Source organism: Daphnia magna, linkage group LG6 (genome assembly GCF_020631705.1).
Source record: "Daphnia magna isolate NIES linkage group LG6, ASM2063170v1.1, whole genome shotgun sequence".
NCBI lineage: Eukaryota > Metazoa > Arthropoda > Branchiopoda > Diplostraca > Daphniidae > Daphnia > Daphnia magna.
In genome coordinates, this window is record NC_059187.1 from 7,361,821 (window position 1) to 7,380,899 (window position 19,079).

The 19,079-nt window shown below is 40.2% G+C and overlaps 2 protein-coding genes and 2 long non-coding RNA genes across 6 annotated transcripts; 2 read left to right on the plus strand and 2 right to left on the minus strand.

Moving 5' to 3' along the window:
• Nucleotides 1–1,255: 1,255 nt before the first annotated feature.
• LOC116924986 lies at nt 1,256–4,105 on the minus strand. The gene is made up of 3 exons (XR_004395273.2): nt 2,815–4,105; nt 2,656–2,749; nt 1,256–2,559 (listed from the first exon to the last, which is right to left on the minus strand). It is a non-coding gene; the product is annotated as an uncharacterized LOC116924986 (long non-coding RNA).
• Nucleotides 4,106–5,795: 1,690 nt separating this feature from the next.
• LOC116924982 (rac GTPase-activating protein 1) lies at nt 5,796–8,917 on the plus strand. Of its 2 annotated transcripts, none has more exons than XM_032931612.2 (15): nt 5,796–6,024; nt 6,104–6,191; nt 6,298–6,500; nt 6,595–6,912; nt 7,004–7,145; nt 7,216–7,277; nt 7,361–7,401; nt 7,498–7,552; nt 7,619–7,828; nt 7,918–8,091; nt 8,156–8,235; nt 8,297–8,423; nt 8,493–8,521; nt 8,601–8,663; nt 8,753–8,917. In XM_032931612.2, the coding sequence occupies exons 2-15, from the start codon at nt 6,107–6,109 to the stop codon at nt 8,793–8,795; spliced, it is 1,632 nt and encodes a 543-aa protein (XP_032787503.1). In that variant the 5' UTR covers nt 5,796–6,024; nt 6,104–6,106; the 3' UTR covers nt 8,796–8,917. The 2 variants fall into 2 exon arrangements, with proteins under 2 accessions (XP_032787503.1, XP_032787502.1); XM_032931611.2 differs by having other exon boundaries at nt 5,798–6,024; nt 6,098–6,191.
• Nucleotides 8,918–9,376: 459 nt separating this feature from the next.
• LOC116924977 (proteoglycan 4) lies at nt 9,377–19,066 on the minus strand. 2 transcript variants are annotated; one of them, XM_032931606.2, is made up of 5 exons: nt 18,909–19,066; nt 13,786–16,418; nt 12,774–12,947; nt 11,206–11,362; nt 9,377–10,763 (listed from the first exon to the last, which is right to left on the minus strand). In XM_032931606.2, the coding sequence occupies exons 2-5, from the start codon at nt 16,264–16,266 to the stop codon at nt 10,558–10,560; spliced, it is 3,018 nt and encodes a 1,005-aa protein (XP_032787497.1). In that variant the 5' UTR covers nt 16,267–16,418; nt 18,909–19,066; the 3' UTR covers nt 9,377–10,557. The 2 variants fall into 2 exon arrangements, with proteins under 2 accessions (XP_032787497.1, XP_032787496.1); XM_032931605.2 differs by lacking the exon at nt 18,909–19,066 and adding an exon at nt 17,559–17,857.
• On the plus strand, nt 16,896–18,495 carry LOC123473816. The gene is made up of 2 exons (XR_006648111.1): nt 16,896–16,982; nt 17,845–18,495. It is a non-coding gene; the product is annotated as an uncharacterized LOC123473816 (long non-coding RNA).
• Nucleotides 19,067–19,079: the final 13 nt, after the last annotated feature.

Below are 19,079 nucleotides of genomic sequence, written 5' to 3' on the forward strand. Positions count from 1 at the left end.
TTTTTTTAATTATAAAATATAAAAAAAAGCACATTTTGCTCGATAAAAATTTGTTTCATATATAATCGATAATTTCTCGTAAGGTAACCACAATTATTTAACACCTCATCTGGAATCGAACATCGATCTCCAGCGTCACACTCAGAAACGCTACACCTACGCCATTGACAACGACATAAATGTTCACAGGCAGCTGAAACATAAGCTAAATTGTTTCGGTAAGAAACATTACTAAGCCCAAGCCCTAAATTTCCAACTGTCGTTTAAAAAAAAACACCACCCTGGGGGTTGCAAAAATGTCCCGACCTGTAACTTGCCTTAAAGCGTAATACCTTAAGGCACTTTTTTTAAATGTCTAGACTTACCCAACCCTGCCCTGACGTGTCCATCACCCCGTCTAACCTCCCCCTTAAAGAAATACAAACAAAAAACCCACTACCTTGCCAATATTGGCGGGGTAAAGGGTTTTTGTTCGTTTGTTTTTTTAAGAGGGAGGGTAGACAGGGTGATGAACACATAGGGCAGGGTTGGGTAAGTCTAGAAATTTTGTTTTTATGCCTTAAGGTATTACGCTTTAAGGCAAGTAACAGGTCGGGACATTTTTGCAACCCCCAGGGTGATGTGTTTCTTAAAAACGACAGTTGGAAATGTTGGATTTTGGCTGTGTAATATTCCTTACCCAAAATAAGTCAGAGGGCTGCCTGTGCACAATTATATCGATACCGATGGCATATGCGTAGAGCATCTGATTGCGACGCTGTAGATCAGTGTTCGATTCTCGATACAGTATCCGAAATATTTCGTATCTTTATAATATTTTCATTCGAATATGCTGGGAATATTAATTTTTTTAGAACGAAGTGAATTATTATTTTTTAAGATATTTAATTAAAAAAAAACACATATTGCTCGATGAAAATTTGTTTTATATATGAACGAGAATTTCTCGTAAGCAAACCACAATAATTCATCATCTCATCTGGAATCGAACATCGATCTCCAGCATCACATTCAGAAACGCTACACCTACGCCATTGACAACGACGTAAATATTCACAGGCAGCTGGAACATAAGCTAAATTGTTTCGGTAAGCAACATTACCAAGCCCAGGCCCTAAATTTCCAACTGTCGTAAAAAAAAAACACACCACCCTGGGGGTTGCAAAAATGTCCTGACCTGTAAATTGCCTTAAAGCGTAATACCTTAAGGCATTTTTTTAGGTCTAGACTTACCCAACCCTGCCCTGTCGTGTCCATCACCCCGTCTACCCTCCCCCTTTACAAAAAAACAAAAACCCGCTACCCCGCCAATAGGTGGCTTTAAAAAATTAAATCGGTGTTCGGATTTTTGTGCAGGATACTGTACACATCCACTACAAATAACTTTGCTTAAACGGATATATATTGCAATGATCCGCAGCAAAATAGACTATGGAACCGTATTCCTCTTGTCGATCTCGAAAACAAATATCCTAAAGTTAGAAACAACACAGAAGAGAATAATTAGATCAATTCTAGGATGAATGAACTCAACACCCATAGCACTAATGCAGGCGGAAACTAGAATAAAATCTATCCAAGAAAGGTAGGACCTACTAGCCAAAAGATACATAACGAAGCCATGTAACAAATCATGGAACCCAGCATATTCAACAATCTACTCCTCATCAAAAACACGAACTGGAAAACGAGAAACACTCCATCAGCCATCCGACCCTTAACGGAATAAAACATAACAAACAAAATTTACCCAAGAACTAAACCAAGAGACAAACTATACATGGAGCCCCTAGCACCATGGCAACTGTTTACAATCCCAGATGAAATATTTCCAATAAGAAAAAAGATAGCTATACAGAACAACTTCCTCACAGCAGCAACCTTCATGGCATTTAACAATAATCAGCCACAAGACCACTTGTCTATATACACAGATGGATCCACATGTACAGTCGTGGCTGTAAGTTTCTTTACATGTAGCTAAAAAACCCGCCCTTGTACTGTGTATTTGAGGATGGTATGTGCCTATGGCAGAGGTTGAGATACCTTATTTGTTCCATTCTTTTGTTTCTTTCCCCTACCCTTCCATCCATATTTACTTAATTTTTCTGCTTAACATCAAATACTATTTGATCACGATGTGGCATATGGTAAGCAACCCTATTTAACGTGTTAACAATAACGACTTAGTATTAAGCTACACTCTGACTTACTTGGGCATGGAAATTAACATTAAGTCCCATCGTTTGACTGAATCAGAAAACGTCTTCTTTATTCATTTCTTTAGAGTGTGAGATAATAGGGCTGCGTAATCGTATGACACATCGTGGTAAAATAGTAATTTTCGATAAAAGAAGAGTTAAGTAAAAATGGGGGGTTGGGTAGGGTGTAGGAAACAAAACAAAATAGAACAAATAAGGTATCTCAACCTCTGCCATAGGCATATACCATCCTCGAATACACAGTGAAAGGGCGGATTTTTTAGCTACACGTAAAGAAACTTACAGCCGCGACTGTATATCAAACAGGAAGTCAACCTGTGCATTCTTCATACCTAAACTAAAAACAAAGAAATTATTTTTAATGTCGGGAACAACTAGCGGCTTCGACACAGAACTAGAAGCTATTATCAATCAGGCCCTAGCCCATACATACCACCAAGAATGGAACATGATCACTATCTTCTGTGACTCCATATCAGCCATAGATGCAATTAGAAACTTTGTGTGGACAGCCAGCAATATAATCCCTGAAATAATAATAAAATTGCTAATTTTAACTCAGCAGGCACCAAAATAAAACTTCATTGAATACCTATCAGACATATTAGGCAACGAAACGGTCGACAAACTAGAAAACGCCAGACGCCACACAAAAAAAGGCAATCATTTAGCCCACTTTCCAAACATAGCTGAAAGACTGCTGGAAATGAAAAACAGCCATAAACAGTTGATAGCCAGATTGAAAACAATTACCACCAACATTGCTGTGATCAACCGTCAGAAAATTAGAACATGCTCGTGCCCAGACCTGCCGTAATCGTTATTAAAAAATTATCGTGATTGAAATTTCAATTGAAAATTTAATCGGCGATCAAGTTTTTTTTTTATGATCAAAATCAGCGATTACATTTTTCAAAAATGATTTTCATTTTCAATCATTTTTCGATTATTTAGCGACACCTACAGTATAAATGAAAAAGGCAATATTTGTATTTATACAGACCAGAGAAGGCGGTATACATTAACATGCATTTAGTTTTTGTTTAAATAAAAACTGGATGTTTTACCGCTAGATGCTGCTTAAAAACAATCGGAAAAATAATCGGTAAAAATTGATAGAAAATCAAATATTTTCCAAAAAATTTTTATCGTTGATTATTGTTTATTGCGATCATCGGTAGCAGACGATTATCACCCAGGTTATAATCGACCGGCAAGTCTGTTCGTGGCACACCCATAAAAAAGAAGTACCTAGACAGCCCTCTTTAGGCTCAGAAGCGGTAACTGCAAACTAAATAACACGATAGGTAAATGGGACATCGACATAAATCCTGAATGCCCAAACGGATGCGATGAAAAGAAAGACGCAACACACATTCTCCTGCAATGAAAACACTACTCCGGCGCCAGAACAAGACTGAAGAACACATTGGAAAAAATCAACGATCCTATGCCCCTAGACATAACAACATTGACGGGCTCCAACTTCACCATCCCTAAACACACACACGAAAAAGTAACTAAACAACTAATTACGTTGGCCCATGCCTCTAGTTTCAAATTTGTCCTAGGATTGAAAACCAATTTCCTCAAATGATAATTTCATCTTGCTTAACTATTTTGTGGTCTATGAAATGTTTGCCACAAACCCTGGATGAAGCAAGTAATTTTGAGCCTTCCTTTCTTCAGTTGGAACAGTTCCTCATCTTCGGATGTTTGGAAAAATCTTGTTTTGTTTTTATTGATTTTCCAACTGCTGTCTACACCTGCATGCTACACTATCCTGTTTTTGTAGCTATTTTTGCAGCCACTGACACAAGAATGTGTCATCTCCTAAACAAAAAATCTTATTATGAATTTCAGTTAAGGAGGAAGAAGCAGACGAAAGAAAAAAGGCTCCTATCACTAAACAACACACTCTCTAAATTCGTCAGCTAAAAATTGCACTGCACCGCTTGCACTGACTTTAAACGTCGGGCAAGAAAGTGCAGTTTTTGAGTGACCTCGGACCAGTGTTCTGTCGAATAAAACATTCGAATAAAATAACGAATAGACTAACGCAAAAATTCAAATATTTATTCGTTATTAGTCGAATAAAAATTTTACTTATTCGTAATCGTTTTTCTTATTCGTTGTAACTCCAAATTGTATAATTTCGAATACAATTTCGAATAAGTAATTTCATTTTTTTTTCTGCAAATATCTCATTTTTATTGCTGTTTAGTACAAATATTTTCTATTTTTAATGGCCTAAATTCCATTTTTATTCGATATTCCAGAGCCATAGACCCCTGGCTGCTCCACTATGGCAATTTCTTTGTTTTCCCTCTCAGAAAAGGGCACTCTTTTGCGGGGAACACTAGATGTTTTCCACCAGACGAGAGCGCCTCTTGCGGGTGTGTTGGTGTTCACTCCACGCAAAGGCTAATTTATAGCCAGGTGGCGCTCGCACCAGGCGGAAAATTACTCTTACGCTCCGCCTTAAAATCCTCGTTTTTTCATATTATGTTCCCGCAAGAGGGTGCCCCTTTTTCTGAGAGGGAAAATAGCCATAGTGGAGCAACCAGGGGTCTATGACTCTGGATATTTTAATTGAAAATTGATTCGTTATTCGTTATTCGTTATTCAAATATTATCGTTATTCGAATATTATTCGTATTCGCGAATAAAACGTCCTTTTTTATTCGTTATTCGTTATTCGTATTCGTGTGTACTGCTTATTCGTATTCGTTTACAAAACGAATCAAGTTTTTCCTTATTCGACAGAACACTGCCTCGGACGGTGCCGGAGTGCCACTGGAACGTACAAAATCGATGCACTGAAAAAGTGGATTGCACTAAGATTACCACTCGAAAAACTTTTTCTCGGGGCAATTGCACCAGTGCAGAAAAGTGCAGCCATCCGAAATCGACAACAGTCTTCATCAGAGAACGGCTACAGATCCGATTACATGTTGGTCGAAAACGGATCCCCCAAGTGGTGGAAAACGGATTCATTTCCGTTTCTGACGAATGATGGCAATAGTCTATTCTATTCTCTACATGGGAACGCGCATGAAACCAAAGCGACAAAACGCAAAAAAATTTTTTTCATTGGGAATTTTTTCCTTTTCAATATTTTTCAAAGAAATTCACCAAGTAGATAGTTTTGTCCCAAAACGGCATCTAACGCGAAGAAAAAAAACTGCAGAAACTGGAGTCGGCCGTCTAGATTGCTCCGCACTCCTTCATAGTTCAGACGATAATTACATGCAATTATACACAATTTGATGTGACACTGCACCATTATCTCTTCTACAAGAAGATACCCATTTTCGCGGCACAGCAACGATGATTTAAAAAATACGTATAGGAGATTCGTGCCGATAGTTTTGCGAAGGTGATGCCATCTATGGAAGAAAATCTCGGAATAAAGTTGGTCGGAATCCAGTTGGGTATGGGCATAAGGGAATAGAGTTTTGATAGAATCCCTATCGGGAAACAACTAGAGGACATCAGAAAAGAAGATGATGCATAGGGGCCTCGCTAGTCGACCCGTGATCTGGATCCATAGTGCCTTAGGTACATGGCCAGTGGCACCGAACACCCCCACCCTCGAAAAAAAAAGGTGCCCGTGTGCCGAAAGGACCTAAGGCTTCTTAGTATGTCAGTGCCCTTTCGCGTGGGTGTGTGTGTAATCTCGTGAAAACGCCCACCGGTTCTTACGTGTGTGTGCCTTAATGAATTCTAATGATCTTTGGAATTTGTCGTTCTAGTCAAATAACATAGTGATTCAGAAGCAAAGTTTTGCGGAAAAGTTACGGTAAAGAATTGTCAATATAAATTTGAGAAGTAATTTGTCAGCAATCAAGTAATCCAATTTCAACTCTCGTAAGATCAAGACAATGTCAAGCAAAAAGATGTCGCTGTTGGCTCAGTTTGATGACATTTGTCGCGGTTTTAGCTTCTGGCTGAATGACCCTCTTCAAGGTGGGATTGCACGAAATATTTTTGATAAATTTTCTTTTTTCCTAACGCAACTGTTTCATTTTATCATTAAAATGAATGAAACGGGTTCGTTCAAAATGCTACGCAGAATTCGAGACATTTGCCAACAATCAAGAAGATTGCCGTAAGAAATGGTTATCTACTGAGGAAATGTGTTCCACCGCACTAAAGGAGTTGAACGAAGCTCGAGCAAACAGAGAAAAGCTCGAGCTACAGGTCCGACATGTTACCGAACTACTCAAAAATGAAATTCTCATTCGCCAACGGCTACAGAAAGAGGAAAAGGACTTGGTAAAGGGATTTTTCTTTACCTCACAGAGAGAAACTCTCGAAAATGATTCCGCGGTTGGTGTTTGTTTTTTTCTGTTCATTTTAACATGTAAAGGAGCGCAAGCTGATTATGGTGAAACAAATCGTTACAACTGATCAGAACATGGCCGAAGAAACGCGGTACAAACTTGTTTCTCTAAGTTCACTTGAATCTTATTCTCGAGCCGATTTGGAATCGCCTGGCAATCACTTGATTGATTCGACAAGCGATGAAATCGAGAGTACTACCCAGTCAATACTATCATCACTTGACATAACCAGTGAGAAGACGGACGAAGACCTGGAACTTTCGGTTGTGCGCTCCATTCGTAAATTCAGAGCACCAACTGAGACGATGATTGGCAGAGATGGTAATAGGCGCCCTCTTCTACTTGTAAGTATTAAAAAGTATCAATAGAATTAACATCTACGATTACGCAAACATAGAAAACTGAAATTTCGGGCCATTAATCTCTCGATGTTAGAACCGTACGATAGCAGTTCCGAAGGCGGACGTGATAACAATTCCAAAGTCACCCCTGGTCGCCACTGAATCGGCTAAAAAAATTAGCGTTGATTTTCCCGAGTTGTGTGGTTCACCGAAGTCTAATAATGTGTGCAGTCGAGGTAAGAGTACGACCAAAAGTCTTGCTTAGCGTTATTGATACTACATCATCCATCTTTTGCTGCTTTCAAGGGATTGAACGAAGAAACGTTTCGGCTAAGAAGGTCTTAAGGCCGCACAGTTTTTCCAGCAAGGTTACAATTATTCTTCTTCTTATTTTTTTTTTTTGAGTTCAATTCAAGTTTATGTGTTTGATTCGTCTGTTTCACATCAAAAGGTTATTCTGAAGCAAGAGACATGTGTTCCGTGTAGAAACAGGTATTCTCACATTGTGTTCCAGTATAAGCCATTTAATCCAGGATTATTTATTTCGTGTCCTTACTCTTAAACGATTGTATTACCTTTTGCATGTAGAATTCGATTTGGAAAGACTGCAATGAAGTGCACCGATTGTCTAGGAGCTTGCCACGTAAGTATTAGTTCGAATTTAGACCAAAAAGAAGCAAGTTTTTTTTAATTCATTAAATTCATTTAGGTTGAGTGCAAAACTAATATGCCGGTTCCGTGTGTTCCTACGTGTCGCACACCTACCCGTTTTGTGGGTTCTATCGCTGATTTTTCACCAAAAACAACGCCCATGATCCCGTCCCTTATTATTCACTGTCTGGAGGAGATCGAACTGCGAGGATTGGAGAGCGTAGACTACCGTTTGAACTGTCCTGAAAAAGATGTCGCAGCATTAAAAGTATTTATTATATATATTTTTTGTTATTAATTTTCTCGGGCTGAATTTTTGTTAATAAAGTTCGTTCCGTTTATTTTGTTCGTTTGCAGGAACAACTGCTTCGTGGCAAAATACGATCAGGAGAAATGACGACCATTAGCACTTCGCTGATCACAAGTGTCGTCCGGTCGTTTCTTCTGTCTCTCACAGAGCCTTTAGTCACGTACACCGCTAGAGAATCTTTCATTAAATTAGTTTATATGAAAGACGAAGTTGATGTTCAGGTAAAAATTGTGAATCAGTCTTCCGTCCGAATGATTTATTGATTATTTTCTTTACTGTGGTTAGACGTCTGTTTATTCCCTGATTCCTGAACTCCCCCGACCTAATCGCGACACACTGGCATACATAATCCTTCATCTACAGCGGTTCAATATCTTCAATTTGTAAGTTGTTTTTATTAAATTTAGTAATAACGTATTCTATTAGGGTGGTGGAACACCAAACGGGCCGTTTGACAGTCGCAAAATGCTTTGCTCCCATAGTGATTGGTCCTTCACGATCTCATACCGGTGATGGATTAAAGAAACTCCAGGATGTGAAGGAGCAACAAATGGTAATTCATATTGCTGTAATATTTTACAAAGTTTTGTGAATCCCTATTTCACCATTTCTCTATTTTTAGGTTATGGAAAAACTCCTCAATATCCCAAGGTTAAAAAAAGTAGCTCTATGAAGTTCATAAATGAGCATCTCTAAAATTTGCCCCCTTTTTTTTGTTCATTTCCTTTAGTGATTACTGGAACTGCTACGTGTCTTACACCGATACCCCAAATACCCCCATAAAAGGAAAAAGGTGATCTAGGATCCGTTTTAATGAGATTTGTTTTAATGCCTTTATTTTTCTTTATTGTGGGGAATGAACCGTGATATTTAACTTTGCAGAAACCTTAAGAAGACTGGCTTTTTCACATCGCCTCATTTTTGAACCACGGAAATTCATATTTCCTTCCAACATTTTTATTTGAATGGGTATTTTTTTTAAGACTGTATAACCGTAGTTAACCATCAATCTTTGTGCACTGCTTCCAAAGAAAAACGTTAAACCGATCCGACCCGAAGAGTTATTTTTCTACGCATAGCTTCCATGAACTAATCAACTTCTGTTGGTTATTGCGTAAAACACACTGACTATAATCTTGAAATATTAGTATTATCGGATTCACCGATCTTCTAATTTGGAGACTTTTAGAATCCAATTTGATAAATACCTACAACGTGAAAAATGTCAAAGTAACCACTAATAATGTCGCATATTTACTTGGCTTCTCGGGATAATTCCATTTATTCTGACATAAGAGGATTGCAGTTTCAGATTCGATTTTTCAGAGAAACGTCATCTTGTTTAAGGACTATACGGAGCTGGAATAAATAGTAGATTTTCCAGGCTTAAATTGTAACATATCTGGGCTATGGTTATTTGAAAATTTAACTCAATTTACAAGTCTAAAATGAAACAAATATATCGGAGAATCAAATCCAACTATTGAGATATATTCGTCTCAAAAATTCTTTTTGAAGCCATTTGTATTTTAAGGAGCAGAACAACAACGGTGAAACATCAAGAATTGCGCGAACGTTTCTCAAAATCAAAACTGCGCTTTAAGAACATTATCACAAAAGATTCGTCTACACAGCTAGTACAAAAAAAGAAACAAAAGGAAAAAAACGGAACAAACATGGAATACATGTAAGGGCAGGACGAGAGCTTGCCGCTTCTGTACTAGGTGAATGTATAATCAATTGTCTTTGCGAGGAAACCGATTCTTTTATCTGCGAATGCTTATTGGTCCACAAAAGTTTAATTCATGTGGAACATCTGATCGACACATGTGTTTGCAGTCTTCAATTCGAAACTGCAATAGAAGGCGGTACGGTAATAGAGGCTGTGAAATGAATGCTACGTCATCATTTCAACTTTCAAGCGTAACGGAAGGAAATGCGTTTGGTCGTCCACAATCACGTTATTACAGTGGCTCAAATACCTCAGCCAACGTTCAAATACAGGAAGACACAACAAATGAAAAGAACTAAAGAAAACAAACAAAACAAAATAAAACGAAAAACGAAAAAACAAACACAAAAGTCCAGCTAGTACGTTATGGAACACAAATACAGAACTACTTCTACAATTAAACGTGTTTAAATGACAATTCGGTTACTTTAAAAGACGGCGTACGCATCCACTCGTTCGAAGGGCACTATAGTCGTTCAACGTAATGGAACATGTTATTACATGAACAAGATTAACATGACACAGTCGATGGAATTTTTAAGAATTCGGAACCCCCTTTTTTTCAACATACTTCCGCATGAAGTTCATCAAACATTTCCTCTTCCCCGTAAGTGAATATTAACACAACATGTCAGTTAAGTAGAATTTCCTTGCTTGGACAGATTCAGTTACATCATCCGAGTGTGGCACCACCACTCAACGAGATAACAGTTTTTGACGTTTCGGTTTGTTTGCTTGCTTTTTCTCATTTTTTGCTTGCATATTGATTTGTTTAAATTTTTTATTTATCTTTTTATTTTTCATTGATTTTGTTTCATTTTGTTTTTCTTTGTTTTATGATGTTTGCATCTTTGTTTCGTTTCCTTTTCGTCAACATTTTTCTTTTAATCTTCCAACTTGCTTTATCATTTATTTTCGTCTAACCATTAGTCTGTTAATCTATAGAATCTGCATTTCAAAAGAGCAAATCGGCTGTTGTTTCAGCGCTCCACGTTGTACTCTCTTCGGCAGGTTTTATGTAGTGCAAAACCGAATCCATCTGAATGGGTGAACTGGGTGGATTCGGTTCTAATGAAGAATCAGGTAATGTTGAACGAGATATCCCAAGCTCGAAGGTGGTTTCAAAATGCACTTTACTCGGAGTATAGCTGGACAAGCCTCCTAGATTACAATGAACATGAACATTAGGTAAGGCATGTGTTGATTAGGCACACATGAATAGTCATAAAAAAACGATGCTTAAAAATGTACGCAACCTGTAATCTCATGATTGCTTAACCTATTTTCGTAATCTCAACTTCCGGAAGACAAAACGATATTTAGAGCAATGTTAAACGTTTGCGCAACAGTATGAGACATTGCTGATTATTTGCTCGCATTACTTTCAACTTTACGTATTCACAGAAAATAGGGAACGGTATGCTAGTTTCTATTCGTTTGCAACAACATGAGAAAACATTTATTGGGTGTTATGTTAAGACAAATGTTTTAAAAGGAAACCCACGGCGAAGAAAAGAACACCAATGCTTGACTAGTAAGCAAACCACGAATTTCCCCCTGAACATTAGCTTGTCGTAGTTGTAACCGTTTAAAGATCAAATACCTTTCGAGTTCGATGTGGAAATTTGCGAAGAGGTGTCTCGGAAATCTTGATCGGATTTCTTTGAAATGGACTTGACGTCGTCACTCTCTTCAAGAAGGGATGTTTCCGATGGATACTCAAAAAGTTTGGTCATGTCGTCGTTGAAACTGATAGTCATCTGAATTTTTAAAAAATGCACGTATTAAAACAAATGATATTTGCTCATGTTCTTGGTCTCCTGATATAAGTAAAGGAATATAATATGAACGGAAAGTCAGTTTTGGCATGTAGACTATACCAACCAATGAACGCTATACGACACGCAACTCCAATTATCTGGCCTCATTTATCGGTTGCACCGGAAAACCTGTTTTTCTTTTTCTCTCTTTTTTAAATATTTACTTCATAATGAAATAAAAAACCATGGCGTTATTGATAAGCGAAAGGCAGGCTACGATATTCATGACCAATATCAAACTTCCGCTTTATTTAGATTAAACTAGAAATGAATCTTTCAGAGTTATATATCGCATTAATACCTAGTCTAGGATAACGGTTGCTCCAGTTACCCACTAGACGAAAATAATGAAAATAAATATAGCAGAAATTCAAGTAGATATGAGTTTAAAAAATAAAAAATAAAAAATAAATAAATAAATAAACAAAAGCACTCGTAATTTTTTACAAAAGTTAACCAATCGAGTGCTAACAGTATTTTCGCTAAACCGCATTTCCTTATCCACACTTCGTTGCACAATGTAGAAGGAAGAGCTTTAAAAGACCTATCGTGAGCATGCTTTCGCATACGCTGCAAATATTTCACGGTGAAGGATATTAGCTTTAAATGGGAAATATTTATGTGTCCTGAAATGACCTCCACGGTGACAGTTGTAGTTTCTAAGGCCTCGATTCCTGATAAACGGGCACTTTAGCTTCTTTTCTCCATTTCAAGTATTACGCGGTGCAACATGGATACACAAATAGACAAAAAGCCAATTTGACGCATTAAGGCTGCATGCAATTCTAAGATACGTTGAATTGGTGTACTAGGTGGAAACCGCTTTCATCCTCCCCAAGCAGCGATTGTATCAACAGGAGCCCACAGCGTCCTTCGTGTGTATTAGAGCTTACAATCTCGAAGTAGAGGCATTGAGAAATAGAATTTCCTAATGCGCCGTTATCGCAACCAAGGTCTTACCGATGACAGCTGCTGAATGCGTATAGAGTAAAGAAAATGTTTCACGTAACGACGGAAAGAGAGATGCAATAAACTCTACTGAGGCACTGAACCAAACAAAATATCGGAGAGCGGAATGTTCAGTTCAATACAATTTAGCTCTCCTAGTTTGTTTTCACATTTTTCTTTGGCTAAATTTCTCCTCCACTTTTATTTTTTGTTTTGTTTTGAATTTCTTTTTGTTTTGACGAGAGAAAGGCGACAACAGATTGCCAATGGAATTCGAAAGTAAACAATTCGCCACAAAGTGATGGAAAAAAAAAAACTAATTTCAGGTGAGTAACGCAGCTGCGGCGCACACTGATTTTTCATCAGGAAATGTGACAATGAGAAAAAACAAAACCCACAGTACCTTGCATTTCTTGGTACGGCGTTGAATAAGAGACTTCCCCACAATTATGTTGGCTCCTTCGAAGTCCACGTTGCATGGCGAAGGAGGCCGTTTCAATACATCCAAATCATCAATGAAGTCGGACGATTCACCAGGATCGTAGTCTGGTAGTTTGGTAATTCCGGAATCGTTCGACTGAAACGAGAATCGAAAGAGAAAAATACAGACAGGGATATAAAATTCTGTTGGAATCAAAAGAATTTTTTCCACGCTCCGGTAATTCGTTCACAGTTGGGGGAAAGTCAAGTGGAGAAAACACAGATGGATTTTTTTTTTTTTTTTCTTTTCATCTTTGCTTTCAAAATATCCAACCACGAGAACGAGTGCCACTTGCGGCATAAAAAGGGTTCCAAGCTGTGAGGTATGGATACCTCGAGTTTCTTTCTTATCGACTCGAAAACGAGGCATGTTGTACTCACATTCAAGGAAAGGAAAACAAACAAAAATGGGGCGCAAGTAAACTTTTCGAAAGTTAATTTACGTAGATTTTGGTCACTATGTTAATGAAACGAAGGTAATGCATTCGCGTTAGCTTTGAACCAAACGTAGGTCTCTTCAAATCAAAAACACGAAAGAAAAACAAACTCGTCTAGTGGTACTAATCGAATCTAATTTTTTTTTTTTTATCTTGGTAAACCAATCAAAAAGTGGTAGACTTAAATTCGTCTATGTTCTCTTGCCCAGGAGTCATTACGGTTGTCGGCACGATATCGTGAACCTAGGCGGAATCAAGTATTTCTACTCATGTGCAAAGTTTAATACGATCTGAAAGGCACGACATCCTGGGGCGTCGACAAGTTCATTGCGCACACACGGACAATCATCGCACTCAGAGAGAAATTCTCTGTTTATGGCCCCAACTAAATGCTACACGCCAAAAGACTGTTGCGTTTCATTATCGCGGGAGATTTAAAAAGTAAGGGAAAGTCGGGTTTATTTGGCGTGCAGGATGTTGAAAATGTTGAAACGGTACCTTGTACACTAGAATTCCCGAGGATCCACCTTCATTGCGAATGTGATCAGTTTTCCTCGACGTATCGTTGACGAAATTGAAAACGGTAGTCGTTTCAGACTGATGAGGATGCCATTTTTTGGTCGGCTGTTCGCGCGTCGTTCCAGTGCTAATCGAATGAGCTCCAACGGTCGCCGTTGTATTTACTGGCGTACTGTTGGGTGGCTTGGCAGTTTGGCTACTGGATGACAGGGTCTTGACCACGGGAACTGTCACCACCGTCGGGTTGTCTGTCGCCTTCTTCTCGGCCGGCGGGGTTACAGAAACGGAGGTGGGAACTGGCGCCGTTGAACTGGATGGCGAAATAACTTGAGTCAAAATAACAGGCTCCGATTTAGAAACGGTTGCTGGAGCAGTAATCTGTTTCGTGCGGCTCGCTGCCTGGAATTTGGGGGCAAAAACGGGCGGACTGGCAGGTTTGCTTGTCGTCTGCGGTTGTGCGAGTTCTGTCTTGGGTTGGGTTTTGGCGAGGCCAATCAAGAGCGAATTGGATGCCGCCGTCACTAAAAGATCCTCTTTTTTAGAAACGGAGTCAACGTCATCCTTAGGTGTCAACTCTTCGAGCACAACGGGTTTTTCGTTTCGAATGACGGGTGACTTTGGCTGAGGTCTTATGACACCCACCTGCCTCGATTGGACTGAGCCTAACGAAAACGGTGATTTATCATCCTTCTTTTCGTCAAAGTTGAACTTGACGCTATTGCTCTCCTCGCGAATATTATCTAAGGCAGTTTTAGATATGATTTTGAAACCGTGACCACCTGCATGATTTTCTAATTCATCCTTGTTGTCAAGTTGGTCGCAAGATTCTTTACTGGCCGGGGCAGTTACGCTGGATACAAAGGCGGCGGATGGGGCAGGTTGGGCGGCAAGTTTCGCGGGAGGGGCCGTCGTCCGTTGCAGGGACGGTGCCCCGTTAGACGACGATTGCACTACACGTGTTTTGTCGATGACTACGGCCGGCTTTGGACTCAAGACGGACGGCTTGGGTCCGATGGGAGACGGTTTTGTTATAACAACTGGTTTGGTATCGGGCGATACCAATTCCGTGATGCGCGGCGTGCTCTCTGACTTTTTGCGCGCCACCGATGAAATGCTCTTGTTGTTCACCAAATTGACTTGATTCATTCGATGAATGTTCGACTTTTCAGTCGTCTGGTTGGCAGCTGAGAGAGGTGTTCGGTTGATGCCCGGTCCGGCACTTTGAGATCGCCGAGTACTGGACACCTTGCGACCTGATCCACTCTCGAAAATGCGCTTGACTTGGCGCACTGTATCCGGAGCTGGCAGCTCGGCATCCTCCACATTGTAGCGACTGTTTGCGGGCAAAGTTCGGCGTGTTTTCGAGGCTCCGGGTGAGGAGGCCGTGGGGACCGTGGGGGCCGTGGGGGCCGTGGGGGCCGTGGGAGCCGTATGGGCCGTTACGGCAGCCACGTTGCCCTTGCTTTCGTCGGTTGCAGCCACTTGATTGTCGTCTTTGTCGACGATGACAATGGCATCTTTACCCAAGAGGAGGTGAACCGGTGTTTTGGGACTCGACACAGTTGGGCTAGGTGGCACTGCAGCATGTGCTTTACTAGGCTTAGGCTGCTGGGCAGAAGGCACGACAACCAAATCACTGACGGAAACGCTTCGCCATGCCGGCTGCTGTGAAACGCAGTCAACGGATCGAGTCTTCTTCAAATCGCGAATCTTGACGGGGCTGGAAGAGAGAGGCCGTGGTGGTAACTTGGGTTCGGTCGTTTGAGCCACCAAGTTTAAAGAGGAAGGCCGTTCGCTCTTGGCTCTGCCGTTTGACGAACGCACGAGAACTGCAAAATTGTTATCGTTCGACGACGGATGCGGAGGACTCGAGTCTTTATCGAGCCAGTCTTCCAGGCTGGCAGCACGACGGAGCGATGGTCGACGAGACTCACCCAGCGGTCGTTCTCGCAACGTGCGACTCAGATAACGTGACTTCAACTTGTTCACGATGCCTGGCCCGTACTGCAATTCTTCATCTTCATTGTCGCGGTTGCCAGTCATGGCTTTCAAAGCGTTTAGTCCTTTGGTGGTGATTTTCGGTCGGTTGCCAACCATGTCGACCTGAGAGGAGGCGATTGAGCTCTTCATTCGTGTTTCTTCTACCATGATCGTTCGTGTCCTATTGGGTTCCGACAGGCGTCTGGTCGGTGTTGTTGGCAGAGGTTGATTGTGATTGGGGGCGATGACGTGCTCGATGACACTTGCGCTGTTGGCACTATTTGGTAAACGGACGCCAGGCAGATCAGTGAAGCGACTGGGTGAGCGACCGCTCACCGATCGCGACTGACTGGAACTGAAACTCTCAATGGAAGACTCTTTTCCCGCCCCTAACTGCGTTGTATTAGATAGCGGAGGCGGACTGGAGGCGGATTCCAAACCGTGCAGAGTACCAGCACCTTGCAGTGGCCGGGCCAACATCCTGCCTTCGAGCGGTTCACCTTCTATCAGCGGTTCGTAAACCGTCTGCAATGAGGCCACTAGACCTTTACTTGGGATCCGCAATCGCTCTCGCGTACGGTTTTCCAACCCAAGTGTAATGGCAGATGGTTGTCCTCGTATTCCTCTCCAATCTGCAATAAGACGTTAGACACGTTAAAAAAAAGTTTGCTAATAAAAAGAAAACATAAAATAAAACAAAAAAAAAACAAAAACAAAAATCCATCATACGAAAAGATTATTGTGAGTGTTAAAACTCGATTGTTTTCTACAAACATATAAAATAAGATTTTCTTTTTCTTATTTCCCTAGGTTGTTGACGGTAGAGATATAAACAATAGAAAAATCAGTTTGCGTTGTTTTTGGATAACAGGTCGTATCAGCAAGTCATGGCCGTTCTCGTGACAAACGACGAGGGAGAAATGTTGATTTCAACTACTGTTACATTCCAAATTGCATCAACACCGAAATGAAAAGAAATAAGAAATAAAAAAAAAACAACGATAGGCAGTTGAGAGGATAGGGATGTTATAAGTTTGCCTGGCGTGACTGATCCCGTTATCATACAAGAATTATTATCCGAAAGATGGCCGCTCGTCTTGTCTGGCGCCTCCGTTTGCTCTTACGCATACCTAGTACTAGCACGATAGCCGTTGGCTCCTTCATCAAGCAGATGCTACAATTCTTTTCAACATTTGGTACGGTAGTTATGCATTTCTCTAAATTAAACAAATCTCTATTGCACAAACATTTCAGTACGATGCTGAAATACGAATAATACTGTGACACAAACCGTCGGTATAATAAGTATCTTATTGATTTGAGCTGCACGAAAGGTTTCCGAGTGCTCTAATTCGATAACAACTCGTCCCTGAAAGGATTCACTCTATCGGTTCAATACCAGCGCTAAATACAACAGCTCGAACTCCATAGCCGTATTGATCGCGCACTCTCGCTCCTTTCCCTTTCTGGCTCTGCCACGAAAAAATGAAAGTGAACGTACACATTAGGCTATGGCACCTCGCTTTCGTCAATATCGGACAGAAACAAAATGAAAGGAGTGACGAAGAGTCCCTCCCAGTTGATAAATTACGCTGTATTGTCATCGGGAATCAACGGTAAGGTAGCTTAATGGGAAAATGAAGGTTAACTAAATAACTTGCTATCGATTTATTCTTTTTGTCCTGTAAGAGGAAAAAACACACGTCACTATGCAAATTCGTGAAACTTTGTCGGCGGCGAACCGTATGAAAAGAAACGGTTCTGTACGATACCTGATTGAACGTTACAAGATCCAAGTCCATTGTTTAGCCTTTTTTTACGAATCAGCTCCCGTTTCCAAGCAGGAAGACAAGAAATCTGTGTTTCTGCCTCGGTCAAGCCAATACACATATCAATGCTCGCTGACTGGACAACACAGTCGGGCGATGTTTGACATAACACTCCGTCCATTCTGATAACACTGCGGTTTTTTCCCTCCCTCTTACACTTCAAAACAGACGATTTACCACTTTCTGGAATATTTAACGTAAACGAATTTAAATCTTTCTGCACACGCAGGACTAACTCCCCTTTCCGAAGTCTGAAACGGAACTGAAGGACAGCAACGGGATTCGAGAAGCTCTTAACGCAGCACAAACGAATTGGACATTGTAAATGCACGCATGACGGTTGCGGACAAGGCGTCTTTTCCCCGCGGTGTCCATGGCGTTGGGAAGCATGATGCACGAAAAGGCTAGGAGCCTTTTGAGTGCATTGCCTCCGACGAACGCCATGTGGGAAAGCTTTGGCTTCATAAACAAAGCATTTACCTCCCCCTTCATTACCCTTTTTTTCTTTCTCTCTAATCACTTGTATTCGCCGTTCACAGATGTATTAAAGTTTCATATTAATTTGTGAACACTTGGTAAAATACGAACGGGCCGTTGCAATCCTTAATTCAACCCTAGTATAGGCCAGGTGCCCGAAAATCGTATTTTCTTTCATATCCAGTCAATATTTCCTGAGTAGGAACTAATCTATTTTTTGAATTCTTTAGGTAAATATTGAATGTGTGCATGTCTCTTTAATGCAATAGCCAGGATTTTCTTTACATTTAAAAGGAGGTGGTATCATTGCACCTAAAAAAAAGCCATGCATATAGAGTATCTGTGTACTACAGTGCTTTAAAAAACTGTTTGCCTGTTGAGCAATATATGTATATTTCCTTTCTATTATAAAGGAAAATGTTTTTCTGTGTAAAAAAAGAACTCGACAAGAAAAAAAAATTATCAATTGCTACCAAGTGGGGCTTGCAATCATTATTCTGCATCTCATGTACACGTAAGACGCTTCATTTCTTATGTGTGGTCCATTTGATATAAGAAACAAGTCAACAACCACTGTTTGACTTGATTCATCCAAGAATAACAAACATGAGAAAGAATCAAGCTAACCAATCTTATTTCTTAAACCTACCAAAGGAAGTAATTTAGCTATCATTTCTCTATAAACGAAAACACATCAAACCTAGTGATAGAATAATTAATAATACGAGAATTCAAGCACTTGTCGCGCCCATCATGGAAAAGAACTCATGTTTGCTAAAATTTATAGTTAAAATTTTTCAAATGAATTTTACTTACTCAAGTTTGATGCCAAATAAAATTTGCTTCACAGCACACATTCACACTGAATTTTAGGATAGAATAGAAGGCTTCTACTGGAATTTTCGTTACACTTTTGACAGGCGAAAAGTCGCCATGACAGATGACAGGCCGTGCTGTTTTTTTCCGCCCATCGGGTTAATAGTTAGC

Excerpts from the sequence above, each read along its gene's own strand:
- LOC116924982 (XM_032931612.2), top strand. The coding sequence starts at position 6,107 with ATGTCAAGCAAAAAGATGTCGCTGTTGGCTCAGTTTGATGACATTTGT. Across the intron at positions 6,913-7,003 it reads ATAGGCGCCCTCTTCTACTT|AACCGTACGATAGCAGTTCC; the intron begins GTAAGTATTAAA and ends TCTCGATGTTAG. Across the intron at positions 8,092-8,155 it reads AAGACGAAGTTGATGTTCAG|ACGTCTGTTTATTCCCTGAT; the intron begins GTAAAAATTGTG and ends TACTGTGGTTAG.
- LOC116924977 (XM_032931605.2), bottom strand. The coding sequence starts at position 17,736 with ATGGACGGAGTGTTATGTCAAACATCGCCCGACTGTGTTGTCCAGTCA. Across the intron at positions 12,948-13,785 it reads CGGGAATTCTAGTGTACAAG|TCGAACGATTCCGGAATTAC; the intron begins GTACCGTTTCAA and ends TTCTCGTTTCAG. Across the intron at positions 10,764-11,205 it reads TTCCACATCGAACTCGAAAG|GAGGCTTGTCCAGCTATACT; the intron begins GTATTTGATCTT and ends ATTGTAATCTAG.